Source organism: Microcaecilia unicolor, chromosome 2 (assembly GCF_901765095.1).
Source record: "Microcaecilia unicolor chromosome 2, aMicUni1.1, whole genome shotgun sequence".
Classification (NCBI taxonomy): domain Eukaryota; kingdom Metazoa; phylum Chordata; class Amphibia; order Gymnophiona; family Siphonopidae; genus Microcaecilia; species Microcaecilia unicolor.
This window is the reverse complement of record NC_044032.1, coordinates 172,698,554-172,726,283: the sequence shown is the minus strand read 5'-3', so window position 1 is coordinate 172,726,283 and position 27,730 is coordinate 172,698,554. Positions and strand designations below refer to the sequence as shown.

Here is a 27,730-nt window from a genome sequence, read left to right as displayed (position 1 = left end):
GATCTGCAAAGACCTAATGAATTTTTCAAAATCTATATTAAGCCGAAACTCATCAATAAAAAGTTGTAGATACAAAAGTTAATCCCTATGATAAAAGCTTTATCTCATCAATTGGTACAGTTTTATGGAATGTTTTACCAATGAATCGAAGATTGGCTCAGAACTTAGGGAGTTTTAAAATTTGAAGACACTGTTATTTGAACAGGCATATGAAGTAGGATAGAGTTGCTATGATTTAAGGTAAGTGAAGCAAGCACACTGGTTTCGACAGCCTTGAAGCTTTCCCTGTGCTACAATTTCCTGTCCCACAAAGGTAGGACGCTGCAACAGAAGGAAAAGCTGCCGGGGTCGCCGAAGGCAATGTACTTACCTTGCTGACTTTGCCGGTGGCCTGGAAAATTGAAGGAGGGCATCATTGCAGGGAGTGGGAAGGGAATGAGCAATACAGGATCCTGCTGGGGGGGGGGGGGGGAGAGTATGCAGGAAGCAAGAAACGCAGCATCCGGGGGGGGGGGGGGGGGGGGGGGGGGGGAGAAAAAGCCACCACATCGCTGGTGGGAAGGATAGAGATGCCAGACCGCAAAGGAGAGACATGACAGACCACGGGAGGGGGGGGGGGGGAGAGGAGAGAGCTAACAGAGAAGGGGGAGAGGTGACAGGCCATGGGGAGGAGCAGGAGGGAACGGGGAGAGCTTACATACCATGGGAGGGAGCAGAAGGGGACTGAGAGAGCTGACAGACCATGGGGAGGAGCAGGAGGGGAAGGAGAAGAGCTGACAGACCATTGGGGGGAGGAGATATATATATATATATACATACACACGGTTTGCTGAGGAGCTGCTGATCATAGGCGCTGAAGCCTGTCTTCCCCTCCCACAGGCACTACTAGTGCCTGCCACTATTCAATCTTGAGCCTCCTCTCCAGTCTCCATAGTGTCAAGGAAAAAAAATATATATATACTTTACGATTGCTGGGCTTTGGGGGGTGGGATTGAGATTTGAGAGAGTCAGTGCAGGTGGAAAGGATAGAGAAAAGCAGAAGTGATTTGGGGGTAGGGAGCAGGATTGATGCTGAGTTATGAGAGGCTGGGGGATGGGATAAAGAGAAGGGCAGGGGAAATGCTGGGCTTTTTATAAGAGGACCCCCTCATACAAAGCCCTTCCATATCACACCCACTCCTTAGTAAATTGAAGGAGATGATTATGTGTTCAGAATTAGTGCTGTTAAGTTTGCTATATAGGTCCGAGAAGCTTCTTTGCAGGATTTGGCAGTGAAGGGATTTTGTGCTGTTGAAGTGGTACCAGAATCTGTGAGGGGGGTGGTGAAGGAAAATTCAGAACTGCTGCTCTGTGCATGTTACCTCTATTGCCCATGGTGTCATTATATTATTCTTCCACTGCACACTATTTAGGAAGTAAGGATCTTTTATGTTAAGTTATGGAAGTTCGTTATGATTTTAGCTTCCAAGAGAGAAGTTTCCAGACAGTGTTCCTTAATCTACCCCCATGGCGAAACAAAGTTATTTGCTAAGCTACTTAAAAAAAAACATATCCAGAAGATCATGGCAAGGATGAAGATCGAAACAAAAAACACGTCTGAAGAACATGATGAGGATGCAGATAGAAATAAATCATTGACTGATCCCTTTATAAGTTCCTTTATATGTTGTTCTACCTTAGAAACTGCAGAAGAAATCTCTTTGGTACAATTCAACTGATGAGATAGCAGTTTATTCATCTGAGAGTCATATCACCTCAAATATACTTTGACATAGGGGTGAGGTTCACTCCTGTCTTGGTGTGTGGAAAATTCACTAACTTGGAGACACATTCCGGAGAGACAATAAAGATACATCTCTGTTCCAACAGAAACAGAGTATGGCTATCTTCTAGCTTTTCTGGGACAGCCCTTTTCTTGAGTTCCTGAGCTCAGCCTGGTTCATGGCCAGCATCTTCCCCTGTACCTGCTCTAAGATCTACTCCCTGCCCTGTCTGTGCAGCCAAGCCCTGGCAGCCACCAATACCTGGAAACTCAACTGAAGGGGTGAAGTGGCTACTACAGGTGAATACCACACTTACCTGCCAGGGATAGTGTCTGCAAAGGGGAGTCCTGACGGCAAAGAGGAAAGGAAACACTGTCAGAGCAGCATTGCTGCTACAGTCAACTTCAAAAAAAGACCTCTTAGTTCCTCATCCTTCAGTAAACAGAGAAGTACTGCAAATTACAATAGAAGAAAACATTTAGTTATTCAGTCTCCCCAGTTATGTTGTCAAACATTGCTATGAATGCCTCTTAACTGCTATCGCAGTGTCCATTGTGAAGATCTTTCCGTGTCTATGACAATCCTTTATTTGTCTGCTCCTTTGTAAGTAGAAGGGGGTAGAAAGAACACTGTCAGGAACTCCAGGTACTTGAAGTGGTTAATGTCAGCCTCAGAAAAGAGAGAAAGCAGTAGAATCAAAGGAAGGGACAAGAAGACTTCAAAGGTATTTACTTATTTTATTAATACAGCTTAATAAGGCATTTTATATTTGTTATAAAGCAAAGTTGAAGGATACGTGTGACTTCAGTAATTATTTTCCAGGATACTATGATGTGTGTTTAGAGGTTGACCAGGCTCGTCTACTATAATGGCAATGTTTGCTTTGGGATAATACAAATTAATTTAAAAATGTCAGTGTTTCCTGGGTTTCCATAAGTGTGTATGTGGTTTATGTTGATGCAGGGCAGACTGTTTACTAAGAATCCATTATCAAGTGCACTCTAAGACATTTAGGAGTTTACCAAGCACTACTCACACCTATATGACTAGTGTCCCCTCCCCCCCCCCCCCAAAAAAAAAAAAAAATGTCAGGTCTGGCTATACCCCTGCTCTCTTCCCTAGCAATTTTTTTTTTCATTTTACATTTTTTAAGCCATCTTTAAAGTTTGTGTCCTTTACATTTTTATGTTTCATTTCAAATTCTTCTAATGTATTATCTTTCACAAGCTCAGACACCACTTGCTGTTTTACTCTTCGATAATCAATAACATTAGGTTGAAATAAATTTGATTTAAGATTTTATTCCAATGTGTCCTTTAAATTTTTGTTTCATTTCAAATTCTTCTAACGTATTATCTTTCATAAGCTCAGACACCACTTGCTCTTTTACACTTTAATAATCAATAACATTAAGTTGAAATAATTTTATTTAAGATTTTATTACAATGGTCCAAAAATCTTTAACTGTCTTGAAAACACGTTGTTCTTTAAACGTTCTCAAACTGAGGAATACACTCCACTTTCTTAGTAACATAGTAGATGACGGCAGGTAAAGACCTTTCTCCGAGGACAAGCAGGCTGCTTGTTCTCACAAGTGGGTGACGTCCGACGGCAGCCCCAGGTCCGGAAATCTTCCTAGCAACAAAGCTTGCTAGAGCCCTCGTGCCCATGCGTGCACCGCGCATGCGCTACCATCTTCCCGCCCGTAGCGCGAGCGTGCCGGCTTAGTCTCTTTTTTTCCGCGGTTCGGGCGGCTGTTTTTTCGGTCACTCTGTGCCTCAGGAGAGAGCCCTCTTCGCTGTTTTACGCTTTAGCGTCTTTTTCGGGTTTTTCTTTCCCGTGCGAGTTCGCTCATGTTATTCTTTGTTTAAAAAAAAAAAAAACTTTTCCTGTACTTCTTAGTTTGCCCGGTATGTTTCCTTTCGTTTTCGTGTGCGGCCATTTTGGCTGCCCGTACGGGATTTCCCCTTTTTGTGCCTTTCTTTTTGGCACCATCGCGACTTTTGATTTCGCCGCCACTATTTTTCCGTCGATGACATCGAGGATCACCAGCGGCTTCAAGATGTGCACTCTGTGCAGCCGGGCAATCTCAGCCACTGATCCACACGCTTCGTGTATTCAGTGTCTTGGGGCCGGTTATCGCCCTGACGCTTGTACTTTGTGTCTTAGCTCAGTGGGCCAGCAAAAGCAGGGGACGGGCTTTTGACTGGCTCCAGGCGAGCATAGCCGACATAAAAGTGTCTGTGCCAGACAATCTGCCGGTCAGAGGGAGGTTAAAAGTTTGTCACCAAAGGTGCCCTCTCGTAACCTCCGATCAGTGGGTTCTCCAAATAGTCCGGCTAGGATACTCCCTCAATTTGATTTCCAAACCTCCAAATTGTCCACCGGGAGCTCAGTCCTTCAGCTTCCAGCACAGGCAGGTACTTCCAGAGGAACTCTCCGCCCTTCTCAGCGCCAATGCGGTCAAGCCTGTTCCACCGGGGCAAGAAGGGCTGGGATTCTATTCCAGGTATTTTCTTGTGCAAAAGAAAACAGGGGGGATGCGTCCCATCCTAGACCTAAGGGCCCTGAACAAATATCTGGTACGAGAAAAGTTCAGGATGCTTTCCCTGGGCATACTTCTTCCCATGGTTCAGGAAAACAATTGGCTATGCTCTCTGGACTTAAAGGATGCTTATACATACATTCCGATACTGCCAGCTCACAGGCAGTATCTTCGATTCCGTCTGGGAACACAGCACTTTCAGTATTGTGTGCTGCCCTTTGGGCTTGCCTCTGCGCCCTGGGTATTCACAAATGCCTGGCGGTAGTTGCAGTGTCGCTACGTAAGCTGGGAGTGCATGTCTTCCCTTATCTCGACGATTGGCTGGTGAAGAACACCTCTGAGGCAGGGGCTATACAGTCCATGCAGATGACTATTCAGCTCCTGGAGCTACTAGGGTTTGTTATAAATTACCCAAAGTCCCACCTTCTTCCAGTTCAGCAACTAGAATTCATAGGAGCTCTGCTGGGCTCAAAGATGACTCATGCCTACCTTCCCGAGGTGAGAGCAGACAATCTTCTGTCCCTCGTTTCCTGGGTCAGAGCGTCTCAGCAGATCACAGCTCGGCAGATGTCGAGATTGCTGGGCCATATGGCCTCTACAGTTCATGTGACTCCCATGGCCCACCTTCACATGAGATCAGCTCAATGGACCCTAGCTTCCCAGTGGTATCAAGCTGCGGGGGATCTAGAGGATGCAATCCAGCTGTCCACAGTATTTCTCAATTCCCTCTATTGGTGGACAATTCGATCCAATTTGACCTTGGGATGTCCCTTTCAAATTCCTCAGCCACAAAAAGTGCTGACGACGGAGGCGTCCCTTCTGGGGTGGGGAGCCCATGTTGATGGGCTTCATACTCAAGGAGTTTGGTCCCTCCAGGAAACCGGTCTTCAGATCAATCTCCTGGAGTTGCGAGCGGTCTGGAACGCGCTAAAGGCTTTCAGAGATCGGCTGTCCAATCAAATTATTCAAATTCAGACAGACAATCAGGTTGCCATGTATTACATCTACAAGCGGGGTCACCGGATCTCGCCCCCTGTGTCAGGAAGCCATCCAGATGTGGCTTTGGGCTCGCTGGTACGGCATGTTTCTCCAAGCCACGTATCTGGTGGGCGTAAACAACAGTCTGGCCGACAGGTTGAGCAGGATAATGCAATCTCACGAGTGGTCTCTCAACTCGAGAGTGGTACGCCAGATCTTCCAAGCGTGGGGCACCCCCTTGGTGGATCTCTTTGCCACTCGGATCAATCACAAAGTCCCTCAGTTCTGTTCCAGACTTCAGGCCCACGGCAGACTATCGTCAGATGCCTTTCTCCTCCATTGGGGGAAGGGCCTCCTGTATGTATATCCTCCCATACCTTTGGTGGGGAAGACTTCGCTGAAACTCAAGCAGGATCGCGGAACCATGATTCTGGCTGCGTCAGATTTGGTTCCCTCTTCTTCTAGAGTTGTCCTCCGAAGAACTGTGGAGATTGAAGTGTTTCCCAACCCTCATTACTTAGAATGAGGGGGCGCTTTTGCATCCCAACCTCCGGTCCCTGGCTCTCTTGGATGTTGAGAGCGTAGACTTCGCCTCCTTGGGTCTTTCTGAGGGTGTCTCCCGAGTCTTGCTTGCTTCCAGGAAAGATTCCACTAAAAAGAGTTACTCTTTCAAATGGAGGAGGTTCGCCATCTGGTGTGACAGCAAGGCCCTAGATCCTCGTTCTTGTCCTACACAGACCCCGCTTGAATACCTTCTGCACGTCTGAGTCTGTTCTTAAGACCAACTCCGTAAGAGTTCATCTTAGTGCAATTAGTGCTTATCATTATCGTGTGGAAGGTATATAATGTGCCCTGAAAAAGACAGGTACAAATCAAGGTAAGGTATACACAAAAAGTGGCACATATGAGTTTATCTTGTTGGGCAGACTGGATGGACCGTGCAGGTCTTTTTCTGCTGTCATCTACTATGTTACTATGTAAGCCTATCTCAGGACAGCCTTTAGTTGTTCGCTTCATGAGAGGTTTGCTTTTGTCAAAGCCCCCTATCAAGCCTCCTGCAGTGTCATGGGACCTCAGTGTCGTTCTCACCCAGCTGATGAAACCTCCTTTTGAGCCTCTGAATTCCTGCCATCTGAAGTACTTGACCTGGAAGGTCATTTTCTTGGTGGCTGTTACTTCAGCTCGTAGAGTCAATGAACTCCAAGCTTTGGTAGCCCATGCTTCTTATACTAAGTTTCATCATAACAGAGTAGTCCTCCGCACGCACCCTAAGTTCTTGCCGAAAGTGGTGTCGGAGTTCCATCTGAACCAGTCGGTTGTCTTGCCAACATTTTTTCCCTTGCCTTATATCCGCCCTGCTTGAATGTCAGTTGCACACATTGGACTGCAAAAGAGCACGGGCCTTCTATGTGGCGTGGACAAGCCCCTTCAGGCAGTCTGCCCAAATGTTTGTTTCTTTTGATCCCAACAGAAGAGGAGTGGCTGTCGGGAAACGCACCATTTCGAATTGGCTAGCAGACTGCATTTCCTTCACTTACGCCCAAGCTGGGCTGACTCTTGAAGGTCATGTCACGGCTCATAGTGTTAAAGCCATGGCAGTGTCAGTGGCCCACTTGAAGTCAACCACTATTGAAGAGATTTGCAAGGCTGCAACATGGTCTTCAGTCCACACATTCACATCTCATTACTGCCTACAGCAGGATACCCGACGCGACAGTCAGTTTGGGCAGTCAGTGCTGCAGAATCTGTTTGGGGTTTAGAATCCAACTCCACCCCCTTAGGCCCATTTTTATTCTGTTCCAGGCTGCACTCTCAGTTAGTTGTTTCTGGTTTTAGATCAATATAAGTTATGTCCTCGCCGTTGCGAGGCCCAATTGACCTATCCTCGTTGTTTTGAGTGAGCCTGGGGGCTAGGTATACCCCACTTGTGAGAACAAGCAGCCTGCTTGTCCTCAGAGAAAGCGAAGTTACTTACCTGTAGCAGGTATTCTCTGAGGACAGCAGGCTGATTGTTCTCACCATCCCGCCCACCTCCCCTTTGGAGTTGTCTCTTCCCTTGTCTTTGCTTTGTACGTTGACTAAGCCGGCACGCTTGCACTACGGGTGGGAAGATAGCCGCGCATGCGCACGAGGGCTCTAGCAAGCTTTGTTGCTAGGAAGATTTCCGGACCTGGGGCTGCCGTCGGACATCACCCACTTGTGAGAACAATCAGCCTGCTGTCCTCGGAGAATACCTGCTACAGGTAAGTAACTTCGCTGTACTGTCCATCCAGGCAAATAAACGTATTACATATAGTATGTGATACTTCATATGCATACCTGGGCTTAATTTTCCTTGCCATTTTCAGGGTATAGACCATAGAAGTCTGCCCAGCACTGTCTTTGTTCTAAAATTTCTGAAGTTAACGTTGAAGCCCCTGAAAAGTTCCACTCCAGCCCATCCAAATCTATTCAGCTGCAATCAGAGCACAGACTGTAGAAGTCTGCCCAGCAATGGCCTTGTTCTCCAACTTCTGAAGCTGAATCTGTTCAGCCATGATCAGAGCACAGACTGTAAAAGTTTGCCCAGTACGGATTTTGATTCCCAATTACCAGTGTTGCTTTTGAATCTCCGCTAAGCTTCTTTGGATCCATTCCTTCTAAACAGGATTCCTTTGTGTTTATCCCACACATTTTTGAATTCCGTTACCACTTTCATCTCCACCATCTCCCACAGGAGGGCATTCCAGGTATCTACCACCCTCTCTCTGAGTATATTCTTTGACATCATTCCTCAGTCTGCCTCCTTTCAACCTCAATTCATGTCCTCTAATTCTAGCGCCTTCCCATCTCTGGAAAAGGTTTGTTTGCGGATTAATACCTTTCAAATGTTTGAACATCTGTATCATATCACCCCTATTTCTCCTTTCCTCCAGGGTATACATGTTCATCAAGCATCAAAGTAAAGTTTAAAGAAAGTCACTTAGCTTTGTTGAAAACGGCAGGCTGGCTCCTGTGAGGACGGGAGTAATAGAAGTTGAGCTTCCACAGTACTTTCTGGGTCAATGTAATGCCATCAAATCAGTGAATATTTCTTATAGCCGTGTGGTAAAAAAATCAAATCCCTTAAAAAAGGAGGCCCATCATAACCATTCACTTAACAATATCTATTACAAATCATTGTATAACAGAAATAAATGGGCATTGCCTACTTAGGCGGTCCGCGATGGGGTCATACCAAGTACGAGTTTCTGACAGCAGAAACCGACACATGCCTCTTGCAGGATCTATAGAGAGCAGTGGCGGGAGAATTAAAACAACCTATTCCATTCAATCTCCCCATTTAAACTGCTAGGTGTCAGTGTATCCCAGCGAAAAATAAACTGTTGCTCTTTTTTCAGTAGGAGAGCTGAGACCCCCCCCCCCCCCCCCCCCATGTGGTGCAGATATTTGAAGAACTACATATTGCAAATCCTGTTCAAGATGTTTTTTTCTTTTGTTCCCAGTGTTCAACCAATGGGGCATCCTTTTTGTGAACTCTCAGATTGCTCACATGTTCAGCAATTTTTTAAACTCTCATTTTAGTATGGCCATTGTACCATTTATGGCACGGGTACCTAATACCGTAGACGACCTGTGCTGAATTACAATTTGAAGAAGTTGTCAATTTAAGCATGTGACCAGTCTTAGGGTTTTGAACAGCCGATGTTCCCAGACGAATCTGTAATAAACACAATGGTGGCATAGCCAATGGCCGGTCAAATCCTCTGTGTTGATGACTCGGTCTCTCGAGTTAACAAAAATCTCCTCCAGGTTATGGCTTCTAGTATGAGAAAAGTAAGGAAGCTGATGAAGCCCATGGATCGAAAATAAGGGCCAGTATTTAACAATAGCATTTCTAATAGATGTGGCTTGACATGAATGAGGAAGAATACAGGTCAGTCTATCCCTGCTTGTTTTATTGAGAGTGGTTGCATAAGCCAGCAACGCTGAGCATTGGCAGCTCATTTAAAGGCTCTCTTGATAGTTTTGACTGGATAACCTGTATTCTTGAACCGCTCAGCCAGGTCCTTCACATGATGTTGAAAACTTTCCTCTGAGGCACATAGCTTCTTGATCCTAAGAAATTGGCCAACTGGAATCCCATTCTTTAAGGACTTGGGGTGGAAACTCTTATAGTGTAGGAGTGAATTGGAGTCCGTAGGTTTCCTGAATACAGATGTTTCGAATGTAGTGGAGTTCAAACTGATCTCGATGTCAAGAAAATGAATATTCGTTCCTCCTATTGTCGATGTAAATTGGATTTGGTTATCACAGGTATTCAAGTAAAGTAATAAGTTACATTTTAACTGCCAGACCTTTGACCATTCTTCTAACATTTGGAGATCTCGTCTCATGGTTTCTCTTCCCTCCAGGATATCCACTGTATTGGCTATCTTTGTGTCATCCACAAAAAGGCAAACATTTCCTTCTAGTCCTTCAGTAATTTCTCTTACAAATATATTAAACAGAATCGGCCCCAGCACAGACCTGAGGCACTCCACTATTCACCTTCATTTTCTTTGATCGGATTCCATTTACCTCCACCCTCTGCCATCTGTCAGCCAGTTTCCTATCCAGTTCACCACTTTGGGTCCTAAGTTCAGCCCTCTCAGCTTATTCAGGAGTCTTCTGTGAGGGACCGTTTCAAAGGCTTTGCTGAAATTCAAGTAGATTACATCTAGCGCATGTCCTTCATCCAGTTGTTTGGTCACCCATTCAAAGAAGTCAATAAGATTCGTTTGGCAGGATTTGGTAAAGCCATGATGCCTCTGATCCTGTAACATGTTGGCTTCTAGAGAGTTTAGTGTAACAAATAGAAGGAACTGAGTACAAGCAAAGTCCAAGCAAAAAAAACAAACCAGCCCAAAGGGCCTTTAAAAACAAAAGGGACACAGTTCTTATGTTAAAAAAACTTTTTTTTTTTAATAATAAATTTTGATGGAGAGAGACCCTTCTAGAAAGTTAGCTATACTTTCCTTCAGCAGCGACTCCATTATTTTTCCTTCCACCAACTTAAGGCTTACCGGCCTGTAATTTCCCACTTCTTCTCTGTCTCCACTTTTGTGAAGAGGGGACCACATCAGCTCGTCTCCAGTCTTGAGGAACTTCTCCCATTTCTAAAGGTCTATTAAATAAATCCTTAAGAGGTCCCATCAGGACTTCTCTGAGCTTCCTCAGTATCCTAGGATATATCCCATTCGACTCCATTGCTTTGTCCACTTTCAGATTCTCAAGCTGTGTATGAACACTTTCTTCCGTGAATGGCACATATCTACTCTGTTCCCAGATATTCTCCCGGCAGCCGACCTCGGTCCTTCTCCAGGATTTTCTTCTGTGAACACCAAAGAGAGGTATTTGTTTAGCATGTTCGCTTTCTCCTCATCATGCTCCACATTGCCATTCTCAGCATCTTTCAGTCTCTACTAATTCCATTCCTATCTTTTCTCCTTTCCCCATTATATCTGAAAAAGGTCTTGTCACCTCTCAACATCTTTAGCCGTTTTTTTCTTCCACCTTTACTTTCGCTAGCCATATTTGTCTCTTCATTTCTTTGAGTTTAATCTGGTAATCTTTTCCCGATCCTCTTGTGTTCTTCTGTATTTATTGAACAAAACCTCTTTTGCCCTTATTTCAGCCACTTGTTTGGAGAACCATATAGGCTTCCTGTTTCTCTTTTTTTGTTTACTTTTCTTGCATAAAGATCAGTTGCCATATTTATAGCAGCTTTCAGCTTGGACCACTGCACTTCCACTTCTCCAGTGTCTACCCCTGCCGTCAGCAACTTCTTCAGGTATTCCTCCATTTTACTAAAATCAGTACATCTGAAATCCAGTACTTTGAGTTTTGTACATCCACACACCTCTTTTGCTCTTATATCAAACCATATTGTATGATGATCACTATTGTTTTTGTTTCATTTGTACCCCGCACTTTCCCACTCATGGGAGGCTCAATGCGGCATAAGTGGGCACCCACATGGACATTGGAAACAGTTGTGAGCAATAGATCCAGTCTCGACCCTTCCCTCGTGGGTTCTGTCACCATTTTTCTGAGCAAGGCGCTTTGACAGGCATCAATGACCTCTCTTCTACTTTCTGATTGTGCAAACGGGACATTCCAATCCACATCAGGCAAGTTGAAATCTCTCCCCTTTCTTCCAAGCTTTTGAATATCTTCTATCAGATCCTTGTCCAGCTTCTCTACTTGTGCTGGATGTCTGTAGATAACAGCCGTGTGGATACAGGTTCTATCCACAATTCCAGGAATAACATGTATAGAATGTTTGTACGTTTGGGAAGCTTGCCAGGTGCCCTTGGCCTGGATTGGCCGCTGTCGTGGACAGGATGCTGGGCTCGATGGACCCTTGGTCTTTTCCCAGTATGCCATTACTTATCTTCTTGTTCCAGGATGATCCATATAGCTTCTTCCTTTCTCCAGGTTCCCTGCATTTCAGCCACCCTAATATTGTTTTTCACAAACAGCGCCGCATCTCCACATCTTCGGCCCTTCCTATCCTTCATTAAAAAAATTATAGCCCGGTATGGTCACATCCCATTCAAATCGTTGACCCATGTCTCTGTAATAGCAACAATGTCCAGGTTTTCCTCAAACATCAGGGCTTGCAAATATTGAACCTTTTTACTTTGAATACGAGTATTTGTGCTCATTGCTTTCCACTTGCTAAGTGAGTCTGAATGGTTTGCTATAGTTACATGACCTTTCTTTCTGCCTTCATGTTCTTTCTGGGGGTGACTGTCTGAATTCCCTTGTTTCCCTTTGTCACCCCCACCCTTAAATTTAAATGTCTAGAAACATACTGTCTGAATTTGTCTCCAAGTATCCTTTTTCCTGTCACAGAAAGATGTAGCCCATCATTACTATAAAGTCTGTTATTTTTCCATGTATTACCCTATTCTCCTATGTATCTAAAACCTTCTTCTTTACACCAAGATTTGAGCCAATTATTAAATTTCTCTGTTTTGCGTAGTCATTCCTCTCGCTTCCCACATGTAGGAATTATTTCAGAAAAAGTTGCAGTCCGAACCAAAGACTTCAGTCCCTCCCCAAGCTTCTGGAATGTTCTCTGTGCTCTAAACTTGCTATTGTTGACCAGGTCATTTGTCCCCAGGTGGATTACAACATCAGTATTAGAATCATTGCTCTCTTCTTGGATCACATTCCGTATTTGGTTGGTACTTTGGGTAGCTGTGGATCCTGAAAGGAATTTCACTAGGTTGGGACCCATGAACCATGTTCCTAAGTTGATGCCTCTGATATTGGAATCTCCTAGCAGAAATAATTTTCTACTTTACACCAATCTGACATTGTTTTGGGGTTGTTTCCTGCATTGTACTACATTTCTTGCCTCTGGTTCCACCTCATCACTTCTTTTCTCAGCATCATCATGATTCAGTGCAGCAAAGGAATTATAGAGGGGCAAAGGTTAAAAGGGTGACTGCTTCTGTGTCACAGGTCTTAATCTACCTGAACCTACCATGACCCATCTATTCCTCTGTTGCTTTATTCTCTGTAGCAGTGCTGGTAGTAAATTGGCTGGGAATTGGGTAATCCTGGATGCTTCCTTAATTGTAGCCAATTCCTTCTTGAGGTGGTTGATCTCATCTTTCATAGCTGATATTTGGAGACAGATGGGGCAAGCTCTAAGTTTCCAGATGGTTTGCCTTAGGATTAAAGCACAACATGTATTACATTGAATGAAGGGTCATATTGATGTGATTCACAAGTGTGAAAAGGTGAACTGTGTTAAGGGATATGAATGAGTATGATTGACCAATTAGGGTGTATTGAAGATACTTGTCTCTTGATATTCCTATATAGAGGTAGTTAACCTAGGGGTGGGTAGGAGAGGGTTAGGCAGGGTGGGACTATAGAGTCAGAACCTCTGCAGCTCAGAAGAAAGGGAGAGAGGTTTTTTGATTTTGTTGTAGTTATAGGATAGGTGAAGGTAAAGTCAGCAGATTATCAAGGAGATATTAATAGAAAGAGACAGGTAAAATCAGATTGGATTCTATGAAATCAAACCAAATTGGAAAAATTCACAGTTCAGCTCACTGGCAGTGCTCCAAAAGCAAGAAAATATTCTTTTTTTTTTTTTACCAAATGGCTCTCCAGAACAGCCCCTCCCTCCTCACTGTTAATCACCAGATATTATGGCACAGGCAACTCTGAATGAAAGCACAATACCTAATTCTGATAATAAAAGCACCTTTAAAACTACTTCAGCATAAAAATATAAAAACACAATGCAAGAAAGCAGTTATTAGTTATAAATAATTAGTCAGCCTGAAGACAGAAATATAGAAACTTTATGGTGTTCTACCAATATTGCACTATTTCCATTTGAACAATAGCCTTGTACTTATATAATAAACTAGCCCAAACTTTCTTTAAAAATAACACAATGGGGTTTTTAAAAGAATGATGAAAGGCATGAGGAACTCAAATTAACAGACAATATTTGTCTTTTTGTGGGCATCTGAGGTCTTCCTCCAAGTTCGTATGTGTATATTTCAGAGAGTTGAAGAGTTGTTGAATATTCAAATAGTTCAATTAGATTGATTAAAGGTTGTTTTCATAGTTTTGGTAATCTGGTGATTGGTTCGGGAATTGTTTGTGAGTTTATCACAAGGTTCCCCGCTCTCTCTGAGTTTATTTAATACCTGTATAGCTATTTTGGGAGGGGTTTGCATGAATTGGGTATAAATTATTATTCATAAGTAGATGATATTTTGCTGTTAATCCCTATTCCTGAATAATTTGATCAGTATTGTTAATCAGTATTTTAATTCGGCCTTAAATTGGACCAAATCACATAGGTTGGTTATAAATGCAAGAAAGACTAATTTCTTGTGGCTAAGAATCCAGCTCTACCAAAAACATTTGCAACATTTGCTTGTATCTAATTCTGTCATATCATTAGAATTCTCTCTATAAAAAAAATTTAGTGTTAAATTCTGCCCTAGCTATGGATCAAACAAGTATAAATAAGTTAGACAGGTTTTATAGAAACTTATAGAATTATAGAATCTCATTTTCCTGAAGAGCAATTTAGATTATATGTTCAGAGTCTGAGCTTGACATGTGCTGATTATTGTAATTCTCTTTACGCTGGAATAAATACCTTATTGATGAGTAGATTGCAGGTTTTGCAGAGTACCACAGTGAAGAAATATGATAGAGCTTTCCCAATTCTACAAATGTCACATCTGATATGCACATGGATGCAGTTTAAAATTCTGTGTCATGTCTTTAAAATGTTGATTGGGTTTACACTGAAATACATGTACAATTTGTTTGATTTTCATATAATAGAATGTTGTACTTTCAGTATGTCATATTTTCCTTCCAGGAAAGAGGTTCGCTTTAAAAGAATGTTTGAAGGATCCTGTAACTATATTGCTGTGGCAAAATGGAATCACTTACCAGTAGCCAGTATGCTGCCCAAGATGGCTGCTGGGGCAAGATGTCGGGCTGGCAACTCCTGATCGCCTCAGTTTATGCCTGATTTTTATTACCTTAGGTGATCACAGGGATGGGTAAAATAAGAGGAAAGGTGAAGGAAGCTTCATCTGTACCTTTTCCAGCATCCTCTCGGCTTTGATAACTCAGTAATCTAAGAAAGCAGAGCCCGGGCTGAGGCAGGAGATGGTGCTCGGGGAGACAGCAACCGGCCGACAGAGCCCGAACGAGAGCAGCGCCGTTGCCACCCTCGGAGCCGAGAGGGGCGACTGAGCGAGGCTTGCATGACAGCAGTCGCGCGCCCGGCCCTGCCTACTTGCCCACCCGCCGGTTTCTCAGTCTCTAGTTCCGTGATGGCAGTAGAAGGAGAGGCGCCCATGTCCGGTGGAGCTGCCACAGGAGAATGGGAGCTGTGGAGACATGAAAATGCTCACAGCGAGAGTTGCAAAAGCCGTTGAGGGCTCAGCCGACAACACCTCACGCGCAGAGCAGTCAAAGCAGCAGCAGGAGGAGCAGGAGCAACACGGCGGGGGTGTCCTGAAGACAGGCCCCGGGGGGGCTCAGCACACAGCAGAAGCAGCAGCCTGAGGCTGCTGCCTCCCTTTAGATTTCTACCTCCAACCACTGACACAACTCTCAGAATTACGGCGTCTCTGTGCAACACATCTGGACATCTGACTGTGAGTAAATTAATGGTTACACCTCAAGATATTGATACAGCTAACAAGTCTTAAGAGGCCTGACAGCAAAAACCAAAGTAAAAACCAAATAGTTACTGCAGAAGATGAGGACACTTTCAGCAGGACAAGTGTGCCTTTAAAAGAGCCTTCTGTATTGAATTTGATCAAACTAGAAAAGTTAAGCTGTGAAGAGAGCAGATTTGGGTAAACCAATCAAACCAGAAAGGAAAGTGAATCAAGTAACTCTGATTGTATCAGTCTGGATGTTAATTGGACTGTACACAAGTGAGCTTTCAGCTAAGAAAAGCAATGTTTGGGACTGTTTAAGTGCATTAATTTGAAGAGCTGTTTGTGAAAAAGCAGATTTTATGGAAGTTTAAAACCAGTGTTCAAGTCATAGCATTCCTTGCTGACCACATTCCAATGAGCAATTAAGTCAAGTACCTTCCTATTGTCCTTCAAGTACCTCTCCCTGATCAAGAGCAACCCCTCCCCTCTGGACCGACTTGTCAGTAATCAAAGACAGGCAGAGATGTTAGAAGGAGAAACTGTTTCTGTATAGGCAAATCTGTGAACATTTTAACATTTTAAGCAAGCGTAAGAAAGATTAGAATTGAAAGTAACTTAAAGTACTATTGCAGAACTGAACAGAAACTCTGAAGCAGGATATCAGAGTGAGAAGGAATCTCCCAACTTGAGTTCTATGTGTTGCATGTATAACACTTCCCTGCTAATTACCTTGAAGGAGCTCTGAATTTGAAATCTTCAAACCTGAGTTCTCAGTGTTGCATATGTGACACCTCCCTGCTAATTACCTTGAAAGTGCTCTGAAGTTCCCCCTCTGCCTCCAGCCAAAGCCAGAATTAGGAGCCCTGAAGATCCCTGGGCAAGGAGGATGGGAAGCAATTAGTTGCTAAGAGAGAGATTAAAGGAGGACCCTGACTCAGAGCTACTCTCCTCCCTCTCAACTCCTCTGCTCATTAACTTATCACTGAAACCCGATCCAGTACTGATCTTTAACAGCTAAAAGGCAAGCTGAAATAACACAAAAGACCAGAACACCAGACCTCACACGAAAGAACAAAAGGCCTACCAAGTACCAAGTCATCAGAACACGGTCTTATTAGTAGTCCACAGTGAATAGAAACCAAAATGAATACCTTCAAACTACTCCTAATAATCTACTCCTTAACACTGATCCACTTAACACTAACCACCCCTCTCGCAGAAAGTAACAGTATACGCATTCTATACAATCATCAAAGGTTGATCAGATACACCACATCTCATCAAACTGGCAACAACTTAAACAAAGGAAGAACACCATCATGCGGACAACCACCACAAAATGCAAAGAAGGGTCCAAACAAACTTACCTCAACAAAGAAACGACAACTAATTAAAAGTCCACACAACACCAAACGCAGAAGACCCATTCCAAACAATCCAAGTGGGCTACATCAACGCCAGATCCGCTGTAAACAAAACAGCAGTACTAACAGACTGAATCATGGCAGAAGACCTTGACTTACTCTTCATCTCTGAACGCTAGATTCAAGACCAAAAGGACCCTATAATCCTAGACCTGTGCCCTCCAGGATACAAAGTCACACACTGGACCAGAAAGGAAAAGATAGGCGGAGGCATAGCACTAATCTATTGATCCCACTTTACCACCAAAACCATGACACCTCAACTTGAAATTGCCTCAATCAGAATCCACAACAAAACCCTACGTGATCATTTGAATTGTGTCTTGTTTTACAGACCTCCAGGTTATTTATTTATTTATTTGTTATATTTGTATCACCCCCACAGCTGGAGGCAGGGTTGGCCTCAAACATAAGTTTGTCTTGGGCAGACTGGACGGACCATGCAGGTCTTTTTCTGCCGTCATCTACTATGTTACTATGTATCCCACATTTTCCCACCTATTTGCAGGCTCAATGTGACTTACATAGTACTGTAAAGGCGTTCGCCAATTCCGGTATGAACAAATACACTAATGTTGTGGTAGAATAAGGTTTGTGTGTACAGACACATTAGGGAATCGTAGAGAGGAAGAGTTATTATATGTCCATTACGAGCTTTGGTTTCGTTCTGTTGCAGGGTACAGACATTTAAGTTGGGTCGTTAGGGTATGCCTTTTTGAACAGGTTAGTTTTTAATGATTTCCGGAAGTTTAGGTGATCATAAGTTGTTTTCACGGCTTTTGGTAATGCGTTCCATAGTTGTGTGCTTATGTATGAAAAGCTAGATGCATAGGTTGATTTGTATTTGAGTCCTTTGCAGCTTGGGTAGTGGAGATTTAGGTATGTTCATGTTTCTGGTTGGTAAGTCTGTGAGGTCTGTCATGTATCCCGGGGCTTCGCCGTAGATAATTTTATGGACCAGGGTGCAGATTTTGAAAGCAATACGTTCTTTGATTGGGAACCAATGCAGTTTTTCTCGGAGGGGTTTGGCGCTTTCGAATCGTGTTTTTCCAAATATAAGCCTAGCTGCCGTGTTTTGAGCGGTCTGAAGTTTCTTTATAATTTGTTCTTTGGATCCCGCATAAATTCCGTTGATTGTATCAAGTTGCAAAATGTTTCCCTCGGAAAGAATGGTTTCACGCGTGGTAGAACATTTTCTTTGTTGTAGATTTTACTTGGTTCTCTAGTGTGAGGTTACGGTCGATTGTAACGCCGAGAATTTTCAGGCTGTCTGAGATAGGGAGGGTATAATCTGGGTTGTTTATGTTTGTGGATTTGTTCGTATTGTATTGGGATGAGAGGATGAGACAGTGTGTTTTTGCTGTGTTGAGTTTTAGTTGAAATGCATTTGCCCATGAGCCCATGATTTTCAAGCTGGAACAAAGGCCAAACTAACTTCATGGACTTCATTTCAAACGCATGTGTAACCAACTCCAATGTACTAGTACTAGGAGACATCAACCTTCACTTAGAAGACCCAAACTCAATCAACGCACGGGAATGTAAGGAATTTCTCCACTTATGGGATCTCAAATGGCCACAAATGCAAGCAACCCACGTCAAAGAGCACACACTTGATCTGATCTCACACAAACTTTCAACAGACCAGAACTTAATAATAACAGATATTAAATGGACTGAAACACCCTGGACTGATCACTACAAACTAAACTTATCCCTACACTGGTGGAAGAAGGGATTACACCAAATACAAGAACACACATCCTACAGCACAAGAGGTCAAGGAGACACGAAAACATTCTGGCAACTGATATATAACAATGAATGGTCAGCATAAACAGATTCCATATACTTCCTCATGGAATAGGATAAAAGGATGCAAATGCATACTAGATGAAATAGCACCCTTGCGAACAAGAACCTCACGAAAGAGTAACTCGATACCATGGTTCAACTTACTAAGTATTTCAATGAAAAAATTGTAAACCTACGCAACACGCTACCTCATGACAACACTGACATTGAAAACTTCCTTATTGAGTTGGACCCAACCACTGGAGAAAACCCGGCTGACCGAACCTGGTTAAACTTCGCCCTCCTTACCGTTGATACAGTTACACAGGCGATCAGCAGGTTCTCGAACACTCACTGCAAACTAGATACCTGTCCCAACTACCTAATGAAATCCGCCCCTGACCGCTTCATAGCAGACCGCACATCCCACCTAAACTACATGCTTCAGCAAGGTCTCTTCCCTAAGGAAAACGGCAACATCCTACTCACCCAGATACCAAAACACACCAAGAAAAAAAAACAAATGAAATCACTAACTACCGTCCAGTAGCATCCATCACGTTGTTAGTCAAACTGATGGAAAGCATGGTAGCCAAACAACTTACAGATTATATAAACAAATTCTCAATATTACACGAATCACAATCAGGTTTTTGCCCCATCCACAGCACAGAAACAGTACTACTCACTCTTCTAGCCAAATTCAAGCAGGAAATAGCAATAGGCAAAAACAACCTCCTCCTCCAGTTTGACATGTCTAGTGCATTCGACATGGTAAAACATACTATATTAATAAGATTACTAGATAAGTTCAGGATCGGTGGAAACATACTTAGCTGGATCAAGGGTTTCCTAACCACAAGAACATATCAAGTAAAAGCAAACTCAAACATATCACCGTGGAAAGCAGACTGTGGAGTACCACAAGGATCACCGCTATCACCGATCCTCTGCAACCTAATGATGACCCCCACTAGCCAAGTCCTTATCCAACCAAGGCTTTAACCCTTTCATCTATGCAGACGATGTCACAATATACATTCCTTATAACACAGAAATCACCAACAAAATCAAGAACAGCTTGAACATCATGGACTCTTGGGCTAATGCATTTCAACTAAAACTCAACAAAGAAAAAACACACTGTCTCATCCTCTCATCCCAACACAGCGCGGACAGCCACACAATCATCAACACCCCAGATTACACCCTCCCTATCTGAGACAGCCTGAAAATCCTCGGCGTTATAGTGGACCACTACTTAACACTAGAGAGCCAAGTGACATCCATGACAAAGAAAATGTTCCACTCAAGAAGCTCAGATGCCTGAAGCAATTGTTCCCGAGGGAAACATTTCACAACTTGATACAATCAATGGTACTAAGCCATGTAGACTACTACAAGATGCGGGATGTAAAGAACAAACCTTAAAGAAACTTCAGACCGCTCAAAACACAGCAGCTAGTTTTATCTTCGAAAAACGCGATTTTAAAGCGCAAAACCCCTCCGTGAAAAACTCCACTGGCTCCCAATCAAAGAACGCATTGCTTTCATAATCTGCACCCTGGTTCATAAAATTATCTATGGCAAAGCCCCGGAATACATGGCAGACTTGATTGACCTACCTACTAGAAACACATCCGAATCAACATGAACGTACCTAAATCTGCACTACCCAAGCTGTTAAGGACTCAAATACAAATCAACTTACGCATCCAGTTTCTCCTACATAAGCACGCAACTGTGGCATGCACTACCAAAGCCTTGAAAACTACGTACGATCACCTAAACTTCCGGAAAACACTAAAAACTAACCTGTTTAAAAAGGCATACCCTCCGATCCAACATAAATGCCTGATATCTGCAACACAACAAAACTAAAGTACGTAATGGACATAACACAACTCTTCCGTTATACGATGCCCTAATGTGGCTATGCCACATGAACTTGATCTTACCACAACATCACTTTGTATTTGTTCACACCGGAGTCTGCAAACGCCTCTCTGGTACTATGTAAGCCACATTGAGCCTACAATTAGGTGGGAAAATGTGGGATACAAATGTAATAAATAAATAAAAATAGCCCTGAGATGTTTGCCAAATTGTTTTCCAAAAATCAAGACCATCTTTTTGTAAAGTATTTAGGAGTAGTTTGAGAGTGTTATAATGATGTTCTAACATCTTTTAAAGATGAGCTATAAGTCAGACATATCTAGAATCTTGTACGAAAAGAAGACTGGAATACAGTAGCAGAAAAAGATATCTGTCTTGTTTAATAAGAATTTAATAATTGCCATTCTGAGTCAGACCAAAGGTTCATCTAGTCCAATATCCTGCTTTCAGTAGTGGCCAAGCCAGGTCACAAGTACCTGGCAGAATCTGGAGAAGTAGCAAGATTCCATGCTACCATCCCCCTGGAACTATCGTAATAATAGTTTATGAACGTTACCTTCAAGAACTTATCCAAACCTTTTTTAAACCAAGCTACACTAACTACTTTTACCAAATCCTCCGCCAGTGAATTCCAGAACTTAACTATGCATTCAGTGAAAAAATATTTTCTTCTATTTGTTTTTAAAGTATTACTATGTAACTTCATGACATGTCCCTAGTCTTTGTACTTTTGAAAGAGTAAACAATCGTTTCAAATTAACCTGCTCTGGTGACCTAATTCGGCTCAATAGCAGGGTTTTCTCATAAGAACGTACATAAGAACAGCCATACTGGGTCAGAATAGTGGTCCATCCAGCCTAGTTTCCTGCTTCCAGCAGTGGCCAATCCAGGTCACAAGTACCTGGCAGAAACACAATTAGCACCATTCCACGCTACCAATCCCAGGGCAAGCAGTGGCTTCCCCCATGTCCATCTCAAATTCAAGAACAGAAATTGCCCTTTCTGCTCAAAACAGGTAATAGAGGTAAAACAAAACAAAGAAAATAAGATGATACTTTTTTATTGGACCAACAATATATTTTTTTATTAGCTTTTGAAAGCAAAGCAATACCACCTTCTTCACATCAGAAATGTGTAAATGATGACATTTCAGAGTGTTTGTTTGTATTTGTGTTGTCACCAGGGAGAGCGCTCCCAGTACAATCAAGAAACAAATGTCCACCAGCAACTTCAATCTTAAGGCTTTTATTCCATGCAGGTTTCTAGTAGACCTGATACACGGTTCCAACAGCAGCATTCACCTTCAATCTTAAACACATGTAAACCACCTGAAAGTGTGTGGCAAATAGGCCCCTTTAAGCAGTAGGCGGCCAGCACCTACCAGGATTCAATACAGGCTCACAGTCAGCTTCAGTCTGGGCTCTTTATCCAGTGCACAGTAAACAGTAGTTCAGTTCCCAAGTCAAACAGTTCATTCAGTTCATCATCCCAGTTAAATCACAAAGCAGCCTTTACCTTCAGGAGGTTTCAATCCTTTAGGGACTTCTCACACCCAAGAGATTTTCCCTGCAACTGCTTCTCTCTCACTTCTTCTCTCCTCCTGAACTGAACTCCTCTGGGACTCCTTCCCACCTGCCTAATCAATCCCTGGCTTGTGCTCTCACAACCAATCATTCTCCTTCCACTAGCTTCCCCCACACCCATAGCAGCTGAGTTAAACATTAGACTAATGATGAGCTCCTGTACACAGGGTTTCCTATCTCTCTTTCCCCCTAGTGGCAGCCACTCTACACATCCTGCCCGCTTACACCCATGTCTTCCCCGATTGCAGCTAGGAGTCCAGTCAGGGTTCTTCATCTCACCCTCTGGCTCTTTGCCTGCAATGCCTTCTGGGACTTGTATTTCAAACTGAAACTGCCTTAACCCAAATATCCTGGATGTAACTATCACAGTGTATATGTATGTGTATATATGTGTGTGTGTATATCATATATATATATATATATATATATATATATATACACACACACGCACAGTGCAATCCGCTTAAGTGTAAGGGTCTGGGACCAAAGAAATACATGCAGTTAACCGGAGTGTGCACTTAACCGTTGTGACCCAAAAATTCTTGACATCTGATAAACATATGTACAGAACTGTTTATTATATGTACAGAATACAGTCTCCGTTAACTGACGTTAGGCTTACTTGAAGTAATCATTCATAGTCCTCTGTACCCTTTGTGTCTGTGAGTTCCATAGACTATGTCTGCCAGACGGTAAAAACTGTCATAGCACTGACATCCAGTGGCCTCCAGATAGGCCTGCATGGTGTTGAGACTCTCCAGCTCTCTTGCAAAAGTGACAGGAGGAGGTTGTTGAATTTCGTCAGCATGTGCCTCGCTGCTCATTTCATCATCTGTTTCATCATCAGCCGTTGCCTGCTTGTAGGCGCATATCTCGACATCAGTGCTGTCATCAGCTTTTTGTAGATCGTAATCAACAGCTATGTAGTGATGAAACTCCTCTTCAGTAATACCGGCTGGGATGTCAGTAGCCTGTTCATCTGAAGCGTTTGCAACAGCTGCATCTGTTTCGTCCCTCTCCACATCCCTAACAAAGCTTGCCCGCTTGTAGCAGTTCACAATGGTTGCCTGTGTAACATGATTCCAGGCTTCTTTCTGCATATGTAGGGAATCCAACAGTGATAGATTACGAGCCAGTTCAACAGCACGTTTATCCTTGCCAATCTGGTCATCCATAACGCTCATCAGACGACGTAGCACAAGAGCCAGATAATGTTTTTTGAAATTGGCTATTATGCCCTGATCCATAAGTTGGATCAGAGAAGTAGTGTTTGACGTTAGACAGCCTGACATCATCCCTGTGTGCAGCACAATTATCACAAGCAACAAAATCTGACGCTTCTGTGCCCGCATTCTAGTGTCTATCTTCTTTAGCCACTGCTTCAAAATTTCCCCAGTCATCCATGAATTTGCGTTAGCATTGAAAATGTCACGAGGTGCAACCTCGTTCAAGATGGTAGGAAGAACTGAAACAACCCAATTTTCAGCACCAAAATCATCAGCGTCTTGTTTTTCACCATGCTGTTTCTTGAATTTTATGTTGTTCCTCTCCTTTCATCTGTCCAACCATCCAACAGTGGCTTTGAATTCAGTTAGTCCAAGACTTTTCAGCTAGCTGGTTAGCTTTCTCCATAAGCAGTGGACCACTGACAGGAAACTGTCTGCTCCTGACTTGAGAAAACCACCGAAGAAGAGCATCTTCTACCTCCTCAGCTTTTCCTGCCCATTTTCGTTTCCATTGTGGATTTGTATTTTTTTTGCCAGTCTTCCAGAAGCTGGTCTTTCTGCTTCAAGACATGTGAAATTTGACTGGGATTGACACCATATTCTTTACCAATAGATGCTTGACTTTTGTTTTTCTAATTTTTTTTAAGAACTTCTATTCATTCAGCCAGTGTTAAAGTCTTACAGTTCCGCTGCGACGCCGACGCCGGTGTACGCTCTAACAACATTCTTTCGCTTATTCTGCGTGTGTCACTTAAAGAGGCAGTAAATTTGAAATCTCGTTGGTTGTCACATGCCAATCGGCTTCCATATTCCATGCGTGCGCTTATGCGTGGTCTTTCCTGCAGAGGAGCGGTCTTGAACCATGCATATAAGCGAATCTTGCACTTATCAGTGGTGCGCTAAACCAAAGTTTGGCCCCATAGAGATTGATGGCACCAAAAACAGGACCGAAGTACAGCATGCAGTTAAATAGAGCATGCGCTTATCCGACGTGCACTTAAATGGAGTGCACTGTGTGTGTGTAATATATATATACACACGGTTTAATCATGAATTGATGAGTTTTGCTATTGGGCAGACTGGGTGATCCATTTATCTGTTGTCATCTACTATGTTACTACTACCTGAGAAGATAATCACATAATACCAGCTCTCTGTACGTCATGATGTACAGAGAGCTGGTATTATGTGATTATCTTCTCAGGTGGTTGATCAGAGAATGCAGTACATGTGGCAAATATAGATAACAGATAAACTCTTTGATACTTCCACGGCAGGCTAGTTAGTCTGAAAGAATATAAACTGGATGAAACATTGTTTGACTGCTGTTTTTCTGAGTCCTGTTTTTGATAGTGGTTCATGCTAGTGAAGGGAAAGGATGTAGCAGGGATCCTAGGTCTGGCTGTCTAAAATATATTTTTAGGTGATACTGTATAAGGGAAGATTTACAAGTTTGCAGATAAGAAAATCTGCAACTGTGCTTTAATTGAAGAACATTTGGAGAGGAAGAGCTGGATTCAGTTCTCAGTGTGACAAAGCAGTTGGAAACGCTAATAATATATTTGGATGTATAAAAAGAACCTTCACAAATAGAAAGGGAAGTAATATTACCTCTTTAAATCTCTGGTGAGACCCTCACCTTGATGTACCCTAGAAAGAATTCAAGCATGTATGGGATAAAGGTAAAGGGATGTTCTTGACAGAAAGAGGGGAAATTATCACAGCAAGCAAGACCTGTGACAGCACTGTGGGCAGGGACAAAGAGGCAAACTGGGTGGATTTAAGTGGTCATCTCCTGACACCTTTTTATACTTCTATCTTGTGGACAACATAAGTTAATCAGCTTTTTTTCTATGCTTATTTGGGTTATAAATTTATAATACAGGTACAATTTTGTCTTCTAGGTATGATCAAGATAGTGGCCATGACAGTGGGAGTGAAGATGCCTCCTTTGACACATCACAACCTTTCATTTTGGCTACAATAGGAATGAGGAAATTCTTCATCCCAAAAACATCTAATATTGCCAGTGATTTGTCTAACAGAGTTCTTTCTATGACATCGCATATTGGTATTTGCCTTGACTATGATAAAGGCAGCATTGAATTCTATGATGCAGACAGCATGAAATGCCTGTATGAACGACAGATAGAATGCTGTGGCACAATGTATCCTGCTTTTGCATTAATGGGTGGTGGTGGAATTCATCTTGAAGAACCCCTTTCATTGGAGCATGTGGAATATCCAGAGGACATATAATAGAAATATCTATTGGTGCTGTTTTGTTATGAGAAGATTTTTAGAATGTTCTGTAAGAATTCAGGTTGATTGCATTATATGTCCTTAAGGCTATGGATGAACTTTATTTAAAGAAGAAAACATCACTATCATTTTACTTATCCACCAACTTGGGCTGCTATGATTTCTTTTCAACTCCTTGGTTTGTGTATGTGGATATAAATGTGTATTTTCTCAGGTTGAAAACAAATTTCAGTAGCTACTTAGCTCTTATGAATGTTACATCGAGGGCTGAAAATTGCTTCTGTATTGATATTGAATTTCATTGTAAATGGCTATAGGGTTATCAATCCAGTATATTATGATGTGCTTTAGTTTCCTACTGTGCACTTTCATGTTTTTGTTTTAAAACAGAGTTTAAAATATATTAAATTTGTGTCTGTTCTCTAATTGTTCGTTCCAAGAGTTTGAGCCAGGTTTTTATCCTATGCATTGTATGGCCAAAGAGTTCTTGTCAGTATTGACTTCTTGACAATAGATGAATAGAACCTTCTGGTGGTAAGAAATGTTTTAAAAACATGCTAGACTGATTGAGATACCTAGAGGCATTAGAAAAAATTAATCTGATTATACAGGTCCAATTTGTTTAGAAATTCAAATTATGATTCTTAAAACTGGTTTATATTTACCCTGCTTAAATGGTTCAATAAAGCTCATTTTTTGTATATTTTTCCTAATACAGAGCTTGTTAGATTAAAAAAAGTGGAATTTTATTTGGTATTGATTTTGAGAAAACTAATAAAAAGCTAGATGCACTCTAGGTTTATGAAAAATGTTGACTAATTGAGAAACTGGATTTAGATCACACATACTACACAGAACAGTTAACATTTATTTGTATGTTCCACTGTTGGGATAAACACTTAATATTGAAAGATTAAGAGCCCTGTTTATTAAGCCACTCTGTAGGCACATAAACGTTTTAGCGTGCGCTAACGATAGATACCCATTATGGGTGTCTCTAGTATTAGCGTGTGCTAATTTTTAGCACGCGCTAAAATGTTTACGCACCTACAGTGCATCTTAGTAAACAGGGCCTTAAGTACTTTAGCACAATAGTTTTAGTGGTGTGTTTTTCAATATCTAATTTCCTATGACATTTTGTTGATACATCATTTTTTACCTATAGGCTATTTTTTGCTATGACCCTTTAGCAATAGTTCCTGCATCAAGATTAATGCACTATACTACATCTGAAATCACCCAGGCAGCTTTTGGGCACATATTCATTTATTTTATTTAGTATATATCCAGTTCAAATTAATAGTCTATACATTTCTTCCCAGAAAAGGAATAAAAGCCAGAAGAGATTGTTGTCTGGTCAAACTGGCTAATTATGTTTTTAATAGTGTTTAAATTTATTATATATGGACAGTGTATGCTGGGCTTAGTGTATATTACTGTGTATTTTTAAATACATTATTACTGGAATGCTTTGGTCACATTTAATGTGTAGGAAGTCTCTTTTTTTAAAATATGAAATCTTTTCTTGTGTTTATAGTGTAAAAGTTTTGACATTGCAAGGGGTGGGGCTCTTCTGTTGTAGAAATAAAGTACAGTGGCATAAGATATTTTTAAAGTTGATAATTTTCTTATAAAATAGCACTTTAAACACTATGAAGTGTTTTTATGGATCATTGTGCAATATAGCTACTAAATTAATATACCTGATAATTACTTTTCCTTTATAATATCTGAAAGCTCTGTACAAATGTAAATCATGTAGAGTTTTACATGTCAAAAGCTCTAACAAGCAAGTGTTGTTTAAAATATTGTAAATGTGACTTTGGTCAATTGGTTTGAATTTTTAAAATAAATACCGATAATGGAATGAAGTTTGGACTATTCGTGTCAGTATATATTAGAAGTCTACTCCCCCCCCCACCTCCCTAAGTAAGCCTTTATGTTTTTATTTCAAAGTTCCAGATGCAAAATAGACTTTTTTTTCTATAGACTAAGTGGCTCATTCCAAAAATATATGGCCAGTTTCCCTAAAAGGATGACAGTCAAACGAGAGGCATAGTCTCACAAGA

At 42.0% G+C, this 27,730-nt stretch overlaps 1 protein-coding gene across 2 annotated transcripts in view; it reads left to right on the top strand.

The window, feature by feature from the left end:
• Positions 1–26,638, top strand: part of TRIM36 (tripartite motif containing 36) — a 196,163-nt gene extending 169,525 nt beyond the window's left edge. For both annotated transcript variants that reach the window (XM_030193496.1, XM_030193497.1), the window contains exon 10: positions 25,304–26,638. In XM_030193496.1, coding sequence (XP_030049356.1) covers positions 25,304–25,658 — 355 coding nt within the window. In that variant the 3' untranslated portion in view covers positions 25,659–26,638. The remainder of the gene's footprint in view (positions 1–25,303) is intronic.
• Positions 26,639–27,730: the final 1,092 nt, after the last annotated feature.